Below are 15,381 nucleotides of genomic sequence, written 5' to 3' on the forward strand. Positions count from 1 at the left end.
CCAGCCAGTCCTTAAAATGGGAAAGACAAATAGATCATGCAATTCTTGTGAGACAAATGGGTTTTTGTTTTGCAAGAAAATACTTTCCCACCTTAATATACCTATATTTACAGTCAAAATAGTTTAAAACAACCGAAAATGTGACTAACCAGACTGAATGAGGATCCAGATTCATGTTGTCATCATGGACAGGGATTAGGATTGTGAAAAAGGTTAATAAAGTTGTCAAAACTCAGGGTTTTTAGCATGAGAGTGGTCTCCTGCAATAAAAGATTAATATTATTTCAAGGCTAATTACACATTTTCACAAGCGGCGTCTGTAATCTGGTGAGTGCTGCAAATATAAACATTGAGTGTCTACAATTTGAATCATAAACTAATTTACAGGAATCTAGATTAAAAAACTTTGATTTAAAAAACAAAAGCTTCCATTTGTGACTGCAGATTAATCTCCATGGTGAAGGATTCAGACAGATGACAGATTGAATGAGACACAAAGTCTGTTGATGTGCTGACTCTGTTAGAAAAAGTGTAAATGCAAATCAATAGAGATCAGCTTGTAGAGATCACATTCCTGTCTAGCTAGGAGACGTTTCTTTCACCATGATCAACACCCGGCTCATAGTTTTGATTAAGTTTGACTCACTGAAAAGTTTTTGGGGACTTTAGGGACTTAATTGATTAAATCTCCTGGTTACAGAAATGTGCAGAGTCCTTTTTTGGTGCTCTGACTCAGACGTCCCCTTCTTAAAGGGAGCTGCTCTCTAATCTATTAGCGATGTTTTAGGTTATAAGTGCATTAGAACTGTCTCCTTCTCTGTGCAGCAATTATGTGCAATTATAAGCACCACTATGCTTGTTTTGTGGTTTTTATCCCACTCAGCTCGCCCTCACGCTCTTCCTCTCCTCCCCTCATAGATTTCAGACACCATTACTGGACTGCAGCTCTCCGTCTCTGGCCCTCTCAGCTCCATGGAGGAGATGTTTTCCGGCAGCAAGCCGTTCCTGGTGTCGACGCGGAACTGCCGGAGGTTGTCCGAGAACGTGATAAACCTCCTCTCCTCCATCTCCCTGGCCCGGTCCAGCGTAGAGGTGGGGCCGGGAAACGACAGCAGCGTCAGCGGGGCGTCCATCACGCCCCTGACGCCCGTCCCGCCCTCTGTGGTTCCCACGGTGGTGCCCACCAGCAGCTTGTTGCCCAACCCCTTCACGCCTGGCTGGGCCGCCAACACACTGGTAGTCAATGAGGACTACAGGTAAGGTTATTTATCATAGTTTAAAGAGATTTCTGTGGATACATATTTATTCAGTGGAAAATTATTAAAAAAATTTGATCGTCTTTAACAACACACAGATAAATACAATTTATGCAAAAATGACAATGTACAATTTCACATTATTAAAAATAGCAAAGATAAATAGTTAAAATTGCAGGTTTTTTTTTTAAATATTTAGTGGCTAAATATAAAAAATATAACTTAATGATTGGCTGAAGTTAAGTTGAACTGTGACAAAAACAAAACAGCCTCATTGATGGATACATAGTTCATTTATTGACTGTCTTCACATGAGACATTAACACATTACTGCCAAATTAACTTGGGCCTTGAAGATTAATTACTAAACTGTGGTATCCTGATTATTTTTTGTTTAATTTGATTTATTTTTATTTCAAACAATAAAAATAAAATGATTGTTTACTTTTAGTGATATGTTTATTTGACAAATAAAATTTTTAATCAAATTTGATTTATTTGATATAAAATTTTGATTTTATAAATCAAAATGTATTAATTCTGTTTTGATAAATTCAAATTGATCAAATTCTAAACATTTGATACATTTTATAAATAATTTTGAGAACAATGTATCATTTTGATAAGTTATCAAAAATGATAACTTATCAAAATGATCAAGTTTGCTTTATCAAAATACATTTTTGGTCAAATTTGATTTATCCATTTCTTTTGCTTAAGTAAAATCAAACAAAAATTAAACAGTATACCAAAGTAAGACAGTAAAAAATATTCATTTTATGCTTGCCATGATACATGACATTTTACCAGTTGTTTGAAATAAATATACATTTTATTTAATACCATCATATTTATTCATCTTGATTATGAATTTTAATTTCACCCTTCATGTCTTGCGATACAACTTTTAATACTTAAAGGTTGAATGCAATTAACTCAACTGATATTTTCTTTACTGCATTGCATATAAGGAGAAAATTGGTTCTGCTCGTTTGATCACTGGTGTGAAAATCTCCGTGTTTCTTTAGGTGGCTGTCGTACGTGTTGCTGCTGCTGCTCGACCTCATAGTGTGTCTGTTCATCCTGCTTGGACTGGCCAAGCAAGCCCGCTGGCTGCTCATCCTGTGAGTGAACTCAGTATTTTATCTCCAGACTGAAACCGCTCTGGCCTGATGTACTGAGTGTTCCTCTGGCTGAGCAGTGTTTGCTTTCCCCTCCCTCCTCACAGGATGACCGTGCTGGCATGGCTGGCTCTCTTCCTTAGCTGGGGCTCCCTGGGTTTGGAAACGGCCACGGTGGTGGTGAGTATGGATCCAGAAAAACTGGGCAGAAACAGGAACGATACCAGGGACTGTCAGTGAAAGGCAGCAGTTGAGAGATGATGGATTAAGGACCCTTGGCCCCTGATGGCAGGCCTGTGTTTAATTTCTGTCTCCATTGTGCTAAACTGTGAAAAGCCCAGCCTCGTAGGGAATGCTGCAGTCATGGCAGAGAATCAAGACGGCAGGAAAATGGGTCAGAGATTAAAGATTCAATGAGCGTGTGCACGCTTGTTAACAAAGTGCATTTGTCCCACCGGAGTGCGCGTTCTTGCATGCAAGTGTACTCGCAAGTTTGTGGGCGTTTGGCTTGGAGAAGTAAAGATAAAAGATGAAGAGAAGTGCCTTAAGCAAGAGTGAGAAGGGGACAGGAAGAGCTGGGGAGTGCATTTTAGGATCAGGAAGCAGAAACAATCGGCTTGCTGTCAGTGGGATAAGCTCAAAGCCTTTGCTGCAGCTTGACATATTGGGTAATAACACCAATGTACATTTACAATTTTGGGAGCAAAGGTCAAACCCTGCTGTACTGTTTCACCCTTAAAATTGCAGACAGGCTGACTTTTATGGAGCACGAAGAGCCTGTTTACATCTGCGGCCAAAGAATGTTCGTTTTTAGTTGTAAAGTGCGGCCATTGTCTCGGAGGGCGGGGGGAGGTGCTTTCATCAAAAGAGTCAAAAGAGTCGAAAGTGTGGATATATTTTCTATTCAGTTTCCCAGTGTCATGTGGGGCTGGTGGGAGATGTCCCAAAGCGTGTGTGTCCACACAGAGCCACTCTGTCCTTGGTTACTGACAGGGAAACAATGGAGCAGCTGTGATGCGGCCCAGTCTGTGCTGTGTTGGGTCAGTGGTTCCAGTCTGTCAGCTTGTGTGGGGCTCTCACTCCCTCTTCTGGTGGGGCGATCTCAGGCTGTGACTTTTTTTTTGTGGTCTAGCACTTGAACGTTTTCAGATTTTATCACATTCTTACAATAAACTTCAGTGTATTTTATAGGGATTTCTTGATTTAGACCAACACAAAATGGGGTTTTACTGTGAATTGGATGAAACATGGGAACTATGATGTACATTTGCATTTAAGCCACTTTGTTTTGATACCCTTAAATAATATCAGATTAAAATATCATATTCACCTAAACAGGCAGGTAGGAGTGCATTAATCAGAGAAGCAGCAAAGACACCCATGGTAACTCTGGAGGAGCTGCAGAGATCCATAGCTCATGTAAAATATTATTTAATTTTCCTTCCACTTCACCAACTTTTTGTGATGATCTGAGGGGCGATGTGGACTTGAAGTTCTATTGCAATACTCTGTGCTGCTATTGTGATAACAATATCGGCGACCAAGTTGTTAGCTAGCTCAATAGTTACCGTACCAGCCGTCTGAGACTTGCTTCTGGGAGCGAGAAGAGGTGTTAGACTGAAGATCGCTTGCTTGACGTCAGGCATTTATAGTGCGAGGAAGCCCCTCCTCCTGGAGCCGCCGTCACTTCTACCAGCCACTCCAGACTGGCGTAATGAAATAGAGCTTCTGGGGGACAGGCGCTGGGGTCGTGTCCCATAGTGAGATACCGAAACGAATGTTGAAAGAGAACTTTTTATTACTTTTTTAGGCAACTATATCACTGTGAAGGCTGCAAAACTTGAGAAATGTGTAAAACACTTTTTTAGGACACCAGTTACATAAAAAAAAGTTTGATTAGTATTACAATTCACGCAGTAGCTGCATTCAGTCATGTTTTCAAATTTATTGGTTGAACAAACAGTGGAGGAAATGGTTAAAAATAACAATCCAGACCGTTTTTTTTTTTAAAAACATTATTAGTTGGAATTTATCATGACAGCAATAAATCAAAATTCTTAACATGACAAGAAATTTATTATGATAAACGAAATAATAAAAGATACAATAAATGCAGACTCCTAGTTGCTGTTACACACAATAGGCTAATAAATTGCAAACCCATTTGTGGCTGTAATGTGAAAAATGTTTCACAGTTAGAGCAGTCCGAACACTTTAGCAAATAACTGGATCTTTAAAGTGCATCCAACTCAAAATAAGTTCAGGAGGGAAAGCACTAATTAACCTGTAGCCACTGTTACATGAATAGAGATTTTAATCGCTATGGGATTTTACTGGTGAAATGAAGATTAAATCAAAAATAAAATAAATAGAAAATAGATTAAAAACACAGGAGGATTCAACATAATGCTTGCTATAAAGTTTGGGCTGCAGTTAGATATGTTAAACATTTCAACTGGCCAATGTTTCTACTAACATCTGCTAACATCAGTCCTTTCATATCATCCCATCTTTCTCCGTCTGTGGTTCCTGCTGCAGGCCCTCAGCGACTTCTGCTCTGAACCAAACACGTTCGTCCTCAACTCCACCCAGATCACCACCGGCACCAGCTCAGGTATAGATGGTGCAGCTTCTGGAAAAATAAAAAAATAAAGCCTTGCCCTGTACATGATCTTCTGCCCTAAATGCGCCTCATATAGCAGAATCTAAAACAATACCAGATGAATGTTCCTTTCTGTTGTGCGCTGATCTTTTGTGTGCTGCTGTTTTGCTGGCCATTCAGACGTGTTGGATTATTACCTGACCTGCAGCAGGAGCATGAACAGTCCATTCCAGCAGGTAATGTGATCGCTTTCAGTCATGTGGGCATGTTTCAGCACATTAAACTGTGAGCACTGAGTAGGAAAGTGGAATGTAAAGCTTCCCAGAAGGGCGAGAAGTATAGATGTTCATGTACGGCCAGTTTGTTTACATAAACTCATCAGATCAAACCAACCGTGATTATTTGAATAAATCTGCCTCATCCAGCTGCAGAGAAAACAAACCACAAATTAACAACAGAAGAGTTTCGTGGTTGGGAAATTTACAATCTGCTAAATATTCTACAGTCAGTTGCCAGCAGTATTTCAATGAAGCGACTGGGGGTGACGGCAACTGAGACAGAATGTGGACAGAAACGTGAAATCACAAAGCGAGATTAGTGGAGGCTGAAAGGTCTAAATCAATAACAATACAGATCAATAGAAATCTTTCATAACTGTTTTGGGCATTTTTTTCCAGAGAGTCCACAAAGACCAACCATTGTTTAGCTTATGCCTTGTTAAGTGTAGAATTGCAGTGTAATTTTCTTTATGGAAAACTAATAAAACTCAAGTCAGAAAGGAAAAAAAAGTATCAATAACAATATCAATAGATAATATGACTGATAGAATCTTCAATAATTTCACTAAACTCTCATCCAGAACTGCACAGCATTTGTTCCAATTTTACTTGATTTTACAGCGTTTACACGTCTTCCCCTTCTCTCTTAATCCTTTTTTCTGTCTAATTAATGTGGAATAAAATCCACTGGTGCCAAAATTAAGATTTAAAAAAGGAAAATGTATAGATTATGCTTTGTGTCATAACACAAAGGCCTGTGTTATGATGAGATGGAGGGATAGTCTGTGACAGGAAACCATCTAATGCTTTTTTTGATGATTTCTCTGCAGTGTGATATAGCTCATCTGCTGAATTGTTAACATAGAATTATTTGAGCATGTCTGCATTGAATAAGATACACAAAATATAAAAAAAAATTGCATAAGAATGATTAAAAGTCTCAATGATGAACATCATACTGTAGATTACTCAGATTAGCACTTACACTCATAAGAAAACAAACAAAGTAAAAGTGAAAATACAAATCAAAAGCATGTGATGGCACTGACCTCAGTGAATCTCTGGGTTTAGCTGCTGACCCAGTCTCAGAGGGCGCTGTCAAGCATCCACACACACCTCTCCAGCCTGGAAAGGAATGCTCTGCCACAGTTCCCCAAAGCCGAGGTAGGCAACAGCTTTTGCACAGAAAAATGCAAGTAAAAGACTCGACAGGAAAATTCTCATATTTGTCCACTTTGTGCCACTTGCAGAAATCACTCAGGGAGGTTCAGCAGATACTCAACACCACAGAGGGCAACTTTCATCAGCTGGTGGCACTGCTGAACTGCAGGATCCTTAATAAGGTACTGCATTAAAACCAAACATTCCCAAACCATGACCTCCAAACTTTCTGAGCATTGTATCCCTTTTTTTCTCCTTTTAGGACTACATCGACTCACTCAAAGGCCTGTGTTATGACGGAATGGAGGGATTGCTCTACCTCTCCCTTTACTCTTTCCTCTCTGGCCTGGCCTTCACTGCCATCCTTTGCTCTCTGCCTGGAGCCTGGAGAAGCTTTCCCAGGTGAAAAAGAAACATCATGCAGGCATTTGAATGGCTCAGATATCTGTTACTCTTTAACATTTACGACTGTCGATGGTGAACATTCCTGCTTTAAAAGCAGAAAGTATTTATGTCAGGATGAATTTGTTACTCCACTGTTTCACAGTCCATGCCTCCTACACAAGCTCATTATGACAATAAACATCACAGATTTCTGTATTATATGCAATACTTCTCAACATTTAGTGTGCACAAAAACACTGGAGTTAATTTTAAGAGTATACATACTGTATAGGTTTGGCTGATGTGGTAATAGTAGCTAAATATTCACAACAATCCTTAAGTAGGTCATATAGAGTTTTATAAGGATACTGAGAGATTTTGCTATGTGTGATCGTTGAAGATAAACATACCAAACACTTTAAATGAGCTTGTTTTAAGTCAATAATTTCTTATTGTTGATGAAAATTGTTAATTTCACTGGCAGATTATTTCACTCGTAACAGAGAAAAATGTTGTAGAGGCACAGTTGTGAGAAACTCCATCAGGATTGACTCACTCAAATCTTTTGCAGTGACGTACATGTGAGGCATGAATGGTTTGTGAAAGCTGTGGCACTTATGATGGAGAATATTTTGATATGGCGTTATCTTTTCCTGCGTCATTACATCTAAAGGCATGTGCACACTAGCATGTCCAGATATTAGACGCCTAGTCCACATGTAGTAAAAACTAATACATTTTATGCACTTTCAAAAACTCAGTTTAATTTAAACTAAAACCAACTATTTATAAAGACTCTGACAAAGAGATTTGAGAAAATTCACATTTGTTTGCGTGTGTTCATGGGAAAACGGAGATTTAGCGTCCAGTGCATTACAGTCTGCGACGCATATGTGGTTTTGACAAGATTTCCAATCAACATCGCCTTGTATTTTAATAATTTTATATTTGAAAACGCTACTTTAAAGTACTTCAACATATATATCTCTCCACGCAAATGAACCTTCTGCCGCCATGTTTAATTCCGAACAGGAAGTCGTGGTTATTTTGAAGCAATTTGAGAGACTTACAGGTTTTACCTTTGTGCTATGCTGCCCCCTATGGGTTTGGCATGTTTAAAACAACATAGAACAACGTAGAATTTTGCAAGTTTGTGGATAAAAACTATTCTGAAACTGATCTCATGTGTATGATATTATTTTTTTAAACAATTGGCAAAGATATTTGTTTTTATAAAGACCCAACTGCATGAGTACAAGGTGTAAGGTTCTGAGCATCAATCAGTCCAGGTCCAGGTGCTCCAGGAAAAGAACCTCATGCTCAGTCTCCAGTCAGTGGAGGACTGTGAAAAAAATTTCACAGTGACTGAAAATAGAGCATCAATGGGTTTTTCAACTACATAATTCTCCAAAATTTATGTCAGGTGTGCAAAATATTGTTAGCAAAGGTACCAATAACTGTGAAAAACAGTAGTGCATGGATTCCTCACCAATTCATAATGAACAGATTTACTCAAATCAAAGGTGGGCTCCTATAAATGTGGCTGACACTGAATTTACTCAATCTACCAACTATAACTAATTACAGAGACTCAATGGTTTCCATTTCCTTGATCTTATGTTTCCCCGTTTTTGCTTTTTCTCTCTGTCATGGACGCCAACAGTGAATCAGAGGAGTACGACGACTCGGACAGCGAGAGTGAGGACCCCTTCACCTCCCATCAGGCACGTAGACAGGCATCCTCGGGGTCTCAGCGAGGGGCAATGGCCCCCTTCTATAATTACCCGGGGGCCGGGTGGACACCCCCGTTTTCTAGTGCGCCGCCCCTCCCGTGAGTAACACAGACACTCAGACACACAGACAGACAGACAGACAGACAAAACATGCTGAATGTTTTCAGACACACATCAACCTTGTGATTCTGTCGCCACATCTGGACCATCTGGCACCTTCACACTGCTGACCCCCATCTCAGACCAGGGTCCATCAGGAGAGAAACACAACACAGAGTCTGAATCAACGCTGAGAAGAGAGCTTTGAGCTAAAATCCTAGTCCATCATTTCAGATTTACACACGTGTGATGTGATTTATACATCACACAGATTTATCACAGTGTTAGCAAGCTACGCTCATCTTTGCTCAAAGAAAGGCAGATTAGACACGAGGTGACGCCAGTAAATTAGAATTTCTTCTAAAAACAATTCCAGTAAATGAATTTAAAAAGGTGAAACTACATTTAGAGTGAAGTATTTCAGGAATTTGTTTCTATCAATTTTGATGATCATGGCTTACTTACGGCAAAACCTAATGCTTGGATTTTTAGAAAGTAAGAAAATTACACAAGACCGGTAAATGAAAGCATTTTGATACAGAAATATTACGTTAAAACTAGGGCTGGGTGACATAGTTTTAAAAAGTATCACAATATAAGCATTTCATATCGGTTGATATCAATAATTATACTGGTGGTGTGACCTTTTCTGTTTTATCCACAGTTTTCACCCCACATGGTTGTCTGTTTTTAAGTAGTTATGAGGCACAGAGGTGAAAATTTAAACTGCTGCTGTGCTATGTCAGTTGCTCAACAAGTTGTTGCTAGGTAACCAAAGAGTGAGCGAGTTGCTAGGTAACCAAAGAATGAATAAATCAGTGTAAGCCACCAACCTTGCTTAGCTGGCTGTGAGAGGTTGAGCGGCTAAAGTCTTTCCTCTTCCTACATCTGCATCCAATACTAACAGAAAGTTGAGTGGATGGAAAAAGCACTTTGTAGAAAAATGTGTAGTTTTGGGGAAGATTCAAAATAAGTGGACTTTAATTATAGTGAGGCATCACACACTGACATTTCCAGGGCTTGGCCTAAAACTGTGGGGTTCGTTGTGTTAAGCATGAACCAGAGACAACATCGATAAATGCTAAAGATGGAGAAAAGTTACTTTTGCCCGGTGTGCCAAAGTTCTCCTTTTGTTTGCATTTCATTTGGATATTAATGTAGCAGAGTTTGGATAAAGAGTAGAGAGCCACAGAACACAAGAAGCTTGACGAGTCAATGATGATTTGGGGTTCAGGATTTTGGAGAGTTATCAAGTCCAAAGTCAGCACATGTCAGAGCAGTTCATGGTTCTCTCTGCAGGTGACCTTTAATCCACCCACCATATGTCATTATGCTTTATTGGCCAGAATACTGTCCTGACCTCAGAGAACCTATAGAGAGATTGTTAAGAGGAAGAAGAGAGATGCCAGACCCAACAATGAAGGATGCTTTTAAAGAAAGCTGGGCTTCCTTTACACCTCAGCACTACCAAAGGCTGATCGCCTCCATGCCACACTGCATTGATGCAATAATCCATGCAAGAAGCCCTGACCAAGTACTGAGTGGACTTACTTTACTATACATGAACATACCATTCAGCAGATCAACATTTCTGTATTAAAAACATTTTTTCATTAGTCTTATATTCTATTTAAGTTTTTAAAGGGGACCTATTATGTAAAATTCACATTTTACACATTGTTGTACTTCCATTTGGGTCTCAACTGCTTGGAAAAACAGCCCAAGCATTATAAAAAAAAAAAAACAACAACAATTTTTTTTTAGCAATGAGTAAATGTTTTTTGGTGTCTGGAAAATAAGCTGTTTCAAAAATATCCCAGTTGTTAAGTCACATCTGATGGGCACTGCACCGTTACCTAGCAACCCCAGCGTTTGGTCAGCTGGTTGTACAACTGTATGCCCTGTACAATGGATGCTGGAAAAAAAAAAGTGTTTTGTTGTTGACTTAACATCCAGAAACCACTTGCTACATTCTTGTTGGTTGTGCAGGAGGCTCTACTTCTGCTTTTCAAAGATGTATGGTTGTGTAATTGCACATCTATTTGCAGCCATTTTCATGTGTGAGTGTAAACGTTGAGTTGGGGGTGTGGCCAGCAGCAGCTTATTTGGATTTAAAGGGATGAGACGCCCTAAAAAAACGGAAATCTCATTTTCTAAGAATAAATTAGTTTAAAAACTGCAATGAACATGTTTTCTGTAGCCCATAGATCTACAGTAACCTGTTCTAGCCCTTTAAGAAAGTTAATTTTGGGTTTTGATTATAGTTGTAAGCCAATATCATCAAAATGAACCTAAATAAAAACTTTATATATATATATATATATATATATATATATATATATATATATATATATATATATATATATATATATCACTCTGTGCAGAATAAAGCTACAAGGAATTCACTTTTTGAATTTAATTAAATAAACTTTTTCTGATTTATTGCGATGCAGTTGTAGTTTCAGTGTCTACATATACTCATGCACATACACAGAGCTGCCAGGCTGAGCACATGAACTGCAGACAGACACACAGACAGGTCAGTGTGAACTAGAGTGTAGGCAGAGAAACAGACACAGCTCCAGAGGTCGGTCGGTCTGTCTGTCTGTCTGTGTGTCTGTCTATCCGTCTGTCAGGTGTTTTCAGGACAGACAATGTAGTGCCGCTCGGGACATTTCACAGATCTGGTTACAAACGGCCTCCTGTCTCCTGGACAGCAGTTCAGGTGCACTGCTGTGCCGGAGGGGGAGGGGGGCGTCTCTGATGAGGTTGCGCTCGTAAAAATCCCCGGCGATGTGAGGCTCAGGTTGTCAATAGGTAAACCCTTCGGCCCCCTACTCTCCACTCCTGCATCATCGCTGTCATCCATCTCCTCACTGTGGTGTTCGGATCGCTCAGGTTATTATCTCCCTGCAAACTGTCCTGCTGCTTCTCTCTCTCCAAGATCCTTCTGATCCCCGTTTGGTTCCCCTTCTTTTACGTTCCCCCTCCCCTCAAATTACTTGGTGCTATCTTGCTATAAATTACTCTGATTAGTCTCATTGATGATATTATCACACAGATACAAATATACTGACATATCTTAGGAAGAGAGCAAGCACTATAGCATAGTCCACTCATTTTAAATTTACTCAGATCTCTGCAAAAACACAAAATCTTACCAAGTATTTCTGGTCTAGTTTCTAGTGCAAATATCTTTGTACTCTTGAAATAAGACAAACGTAACTTTTAAGCACAATGCAGGAGCTTGCTTTAAGTAAATAATTCCTTAATATTGATGGAAAAAGTACTAGTTTCCCCAGCAGATTATTTCACTTTTAACAAGACATATTCCCATTTTAGAAGTGAAAAAAATCTGCCAGTGGAACAAGACATTACAACTTATAATATGGGAAAAAAATTCCTGTTCATATGGCAGATTATTTCACTTATAACTAGTAAGTACAACTATTTTTTTAATCAGTATTAAGGAATTATTTATATAAAACAAGATCCTATTTCTTGCTGAAAAGTTACTTAAGCTAGTTTTTGTGTATTAAGACATTTGCACTAGAAACTAGACCAAAAATACTTGGTAATTTTTTGTTTTTGCAGTGTGTAAGTCAAAGTTTATTAGAGCAATAACATTAGAGCTGGTATATTGGTGATGAATTAGCCTTAAATGCAGGTTTCTGTATGCATCAGGAGTGGACTGTGTGCCTGTCTGACCCTCGCAGCGCTTCCCTTGAGGGCCAGTGGTGCTTATAGTTACACTAAGTGCTGTGCTTTTCTGCACTTTATTTCTAATCTTTCTCTTCTTCTTTCCTTTTACCTGTCTTTGGGTCCCGTCACCCTGCGGTCCCCTCATCCCCCGTGTCATTCTGATTGTGTCTCACCCCTGCTTCCCCTTCTCTTCCCACTCCTTCTCTCCCTCCCTCTTCTGTCCTTGTCTCTTTCTGTCTCCATACAGGACTCCAAACGTTTCCTCCAATGGCAACCCTGGCTATGAGAGCCTACCCCTGAGTGACAGGCAGTCCCCACCCCCCTCTGTGAGTTCCTCTGTGCCCATGACGCCATCATGATGTGTTTCATTTTTCCATTGCGGTCCGCGCTCATGCCAGGGACAGAGACGCACCGATCAGAATTTTGTGGCTTTGATCTCCTGATACCAATTTCCCTTTAAGAACTATATAAGTCATTATTATAATGATTCATTGTTTATATGTGAAGCGGATATGCTGTCACACTGTAAAACGTGATTTTACATTGATTTTTAAACTGACAAAACTATAACTTGTAATTTTAGCTTAAGCTTTAGCTTAACTCTATGACAGTGGTGTCCAGAATCAGTACTAAAGCATGTCTAGTGCTGCGTTCCAGTTGTACTCATCTGCAAAAACACAAAATCCTATTGTCTTTTTTTCTGGTTTCTAATGCAAATATATTAGTACGCCTAAAAAAACAAAACAACTAACTTACATCTAACTTTTTATCAAGAAATATGAGCTTGTTAAAATCAGTAACTCCTTAAAACTTATGAAAAAGTACAATAGGAGCATTTTAGTGATCCTTTACGATGATTTAAAGATGTTTAACGTGTATTTTATGTTTGGATTGTTACCAAACTTGAAATTTTTGTCATGTTTATCTTCACATGCCTGAGTACTAAACGTCTTTTCTTCTTTTTCTCCTCTCTGTGACATCTCTGGACCATCTCGACCTCCTGTTTTGTGGGAGCGCAGTACTCTCCCAGCATGCTGACTGGTTACGGGGGAAATCAATCACACCCCAACCCCTCCCATTCGAGGAACCTGTATTCACGTTAATTCTTCTTTTTTTGCTAGAAAATGTATAGAAAAAAAAATGTTTAGTTTTCATATGAATGGACACTTTAATGAAATGAAAAAGAAACTAATCTAAATAAAATGAATGCTAGATGTGAATCAGTACCACAGGAAAATATTATTAAAAGCACTTAAAAAGGAAGGGATTGCTGACGTAACCAGCTGCAACGCTGCTGGTTGTTGGTGCGAAGCTACAAATCGACGCCTCACGGTCTAACTTCTTCCCCCTTTGTCTGTTGGAAATCTGTGTAAACTGTGAACAGTGACGAGGCCAGTCTGAACGGTATCAATGCTACAAGCGTTGTAGTTTTATATTCTTACATGTATCTGTACCACCCGTTTATTTTCATGTTTTTATATGAATATTGTGTAGAAAAAAAAGGGAAAAAACCACTGGCTCGTAGCAAAACAGCTCATTTTTTTCTGTGAATGGTTATGCAGTTCCTTCACTTGGTATACATTTTTTTTATTATTATTACTTTTTATAGGTGGCAGTTCTGTCTTTTCCTTGTACTACTTAATGATGCTACTCTGTATATTTCACTGTCGACCGTATCTCAGTATTCATGAGCCTTTGTCTAAAAGGAAAAACAACAAAAAAAAGGAGAAAAACTCTACTTTGTTTAATGGAGAACTACAACTGCCACTCGGAGTGGAAGAACTACAAATCCCACGCAAATGACAGCAGGTACATAGCAATATGACCCTTGCTACTGGTGCTGCAGTAGCTCTACCGTAACAAGCAATAATAACTATGTATAGCATCGGGTTTCTGGGATCTCTCCAAGATGTTTTGTGTATATATGGTATGATTTGAGGTTTCATCGAATCCCCCTTCCCTGCCAACTGACCCTGTTAATTGAGTTTGTATGGTTACCAATGCTCCTTTTGAATGGCATCCTTTTACACTCCAGAGTCTAATATAAATAAAAACAACTTCAATAACCTGTAAACAGCCTTTGCTTTCTTTTTATGAGTGGATAACAAAACAGAGCATGCGTCGCAGTAAATTAAAACAAGAGGTCCACGTTTATTATTATAAATAAGCATCAACAACAGGAACTCAAGAGGTTCAGGATTAGTCACTAGTGTCCATCAGAGACGGCGCTCCTACTTATTTGAGTATGCATAGTTCAACGGGCGAGACGAAAATACAAACATACAGCATCCAGTCACAGAACAGCTTTGTTTTTGCATGTGTTACAGACAGCTGAAAATAACCTGAATTTATCTGATGACTCATCAAAATAAACACAAACTCCACTGCAGATAAGACTCGCCTGCATCGTCACATCTTATTAGGAAAATAAAGACATAAGATGTACATTTTGATGATGACTCACATGGGAACTATGAAGCAGGCTTAAAACACTCAAGAATATTAATGTGTTCTGGCTCGATAACTTCAATCCTGCAAAGCTGTGCGACTCTGCTTTTCCTAATGGATCTATGTGGGAGCATTTTAGAAGAACTATCGTCCCCTAACAGGCTTACTGAACACTCAGTGTGTGACATTTTCTAGTGGTTAGATCTGTCGTCTGCAAGTACTCTATTAATTTAGGTTTCCTTTTTTAGGCATTTGAGATTTTCCAGGGTGAAAAAAAATCTAAAAACTCTAAAAGGTTTTCAGAAGAAAAATTGGGAGCATATAATAATGCACAAAAGGGCCAAAATTATATCTCTGGATTCCAAAATAAACATACAACCTCACTAATATTTGGATAAATATTTCTTTGCAATTAGTAGTGCCCGCAGTTTTGTTTAGTTTAGAAAAATATTTGCAGAAAATTACAAGACTTGAAAACCAAGTAGTTGGAGTACTGTGCAGTCTCAATATTATAATACAAAAACAACCGAAAATGAACCAATACTGTCTCAATCTGGGAACTGGAGGAATACCAGTCTCAGAAAACTGGTAGAGGTT

General features: G+C 38.9%; 1 protein-coding gene across 2 annotated transcripts in view; it reads left to right on the forward strand.

Moving 5' to 3' along the window:
* The window catches only part of ttyh1 (tweety family member 1), a 31,432-nt gene extending 16,407 nt beyond the window's left edge, over positions 1–15,025 (forward strand). Inside the window, exons 5-15 of one of the 2 annotated variants that reach the window (XM_005798800.2) lie at positions 919–1,256; positions 2,285–2,380; positions 2,485–2,557; positions 4,916–4,991; positions 5,160–5,215; positions 6,329–6,421; positions 6,508–6,600; positions 6,681–6,820; positions 8,466–8,633; positions 12,584–12,662; positions 13,356–15,025. In XM_005798800.2, the coding sequence (XP_005798857.1) occupies positions 919–1,256; positions 2,285–2,380; positions 2,485–2,557; positions 4,916–4,991; positions 5,160–5,215; positions 6,329–6,421; positions 6,508–6,600; positions 6,681–6,820; positions 8,466–8,633; positions 12,584–12,662; positions 13,356–13,439 (1,296 nt within the window). In that variant the 3' untranslated portion in view covers positions 13,440–15,025. The remainder of the gene's footprint in view (positions 1–918; positions 1,257–2,284; positions 2,381–2,484; positions 2,558–4,915; positions 4,992–5,159; positions 5,216–6,328; positions 6,422–6,507; positions 6,601–6,680; positions 6,821–8,465; positions 8,634–12,583; positions 12,663–13,355) is intronic. The other variant, XM_005798801.2, reaches the window with a different exon arrangement.
* The last annotated feature ends 356 nt before the right edge of the window (positions 15,026–15,381 follow it).

The sequence above is a fragment of the Xiphophorus maculatus genome, chromosome 3 (genome assembly GCF_002775205.1).
Source record: "Xiphophorus maculatus strain JP 163 A chromosome 3, X_maculatus-5.0-male, whole genome shotgun sequence".
NCBI lineage: Eukaryota > Metazoa > Chordata > Actinopteri > Cyprinodontiformes > Poeciliidae > Xiphophorus > Xiphophorus maculatus.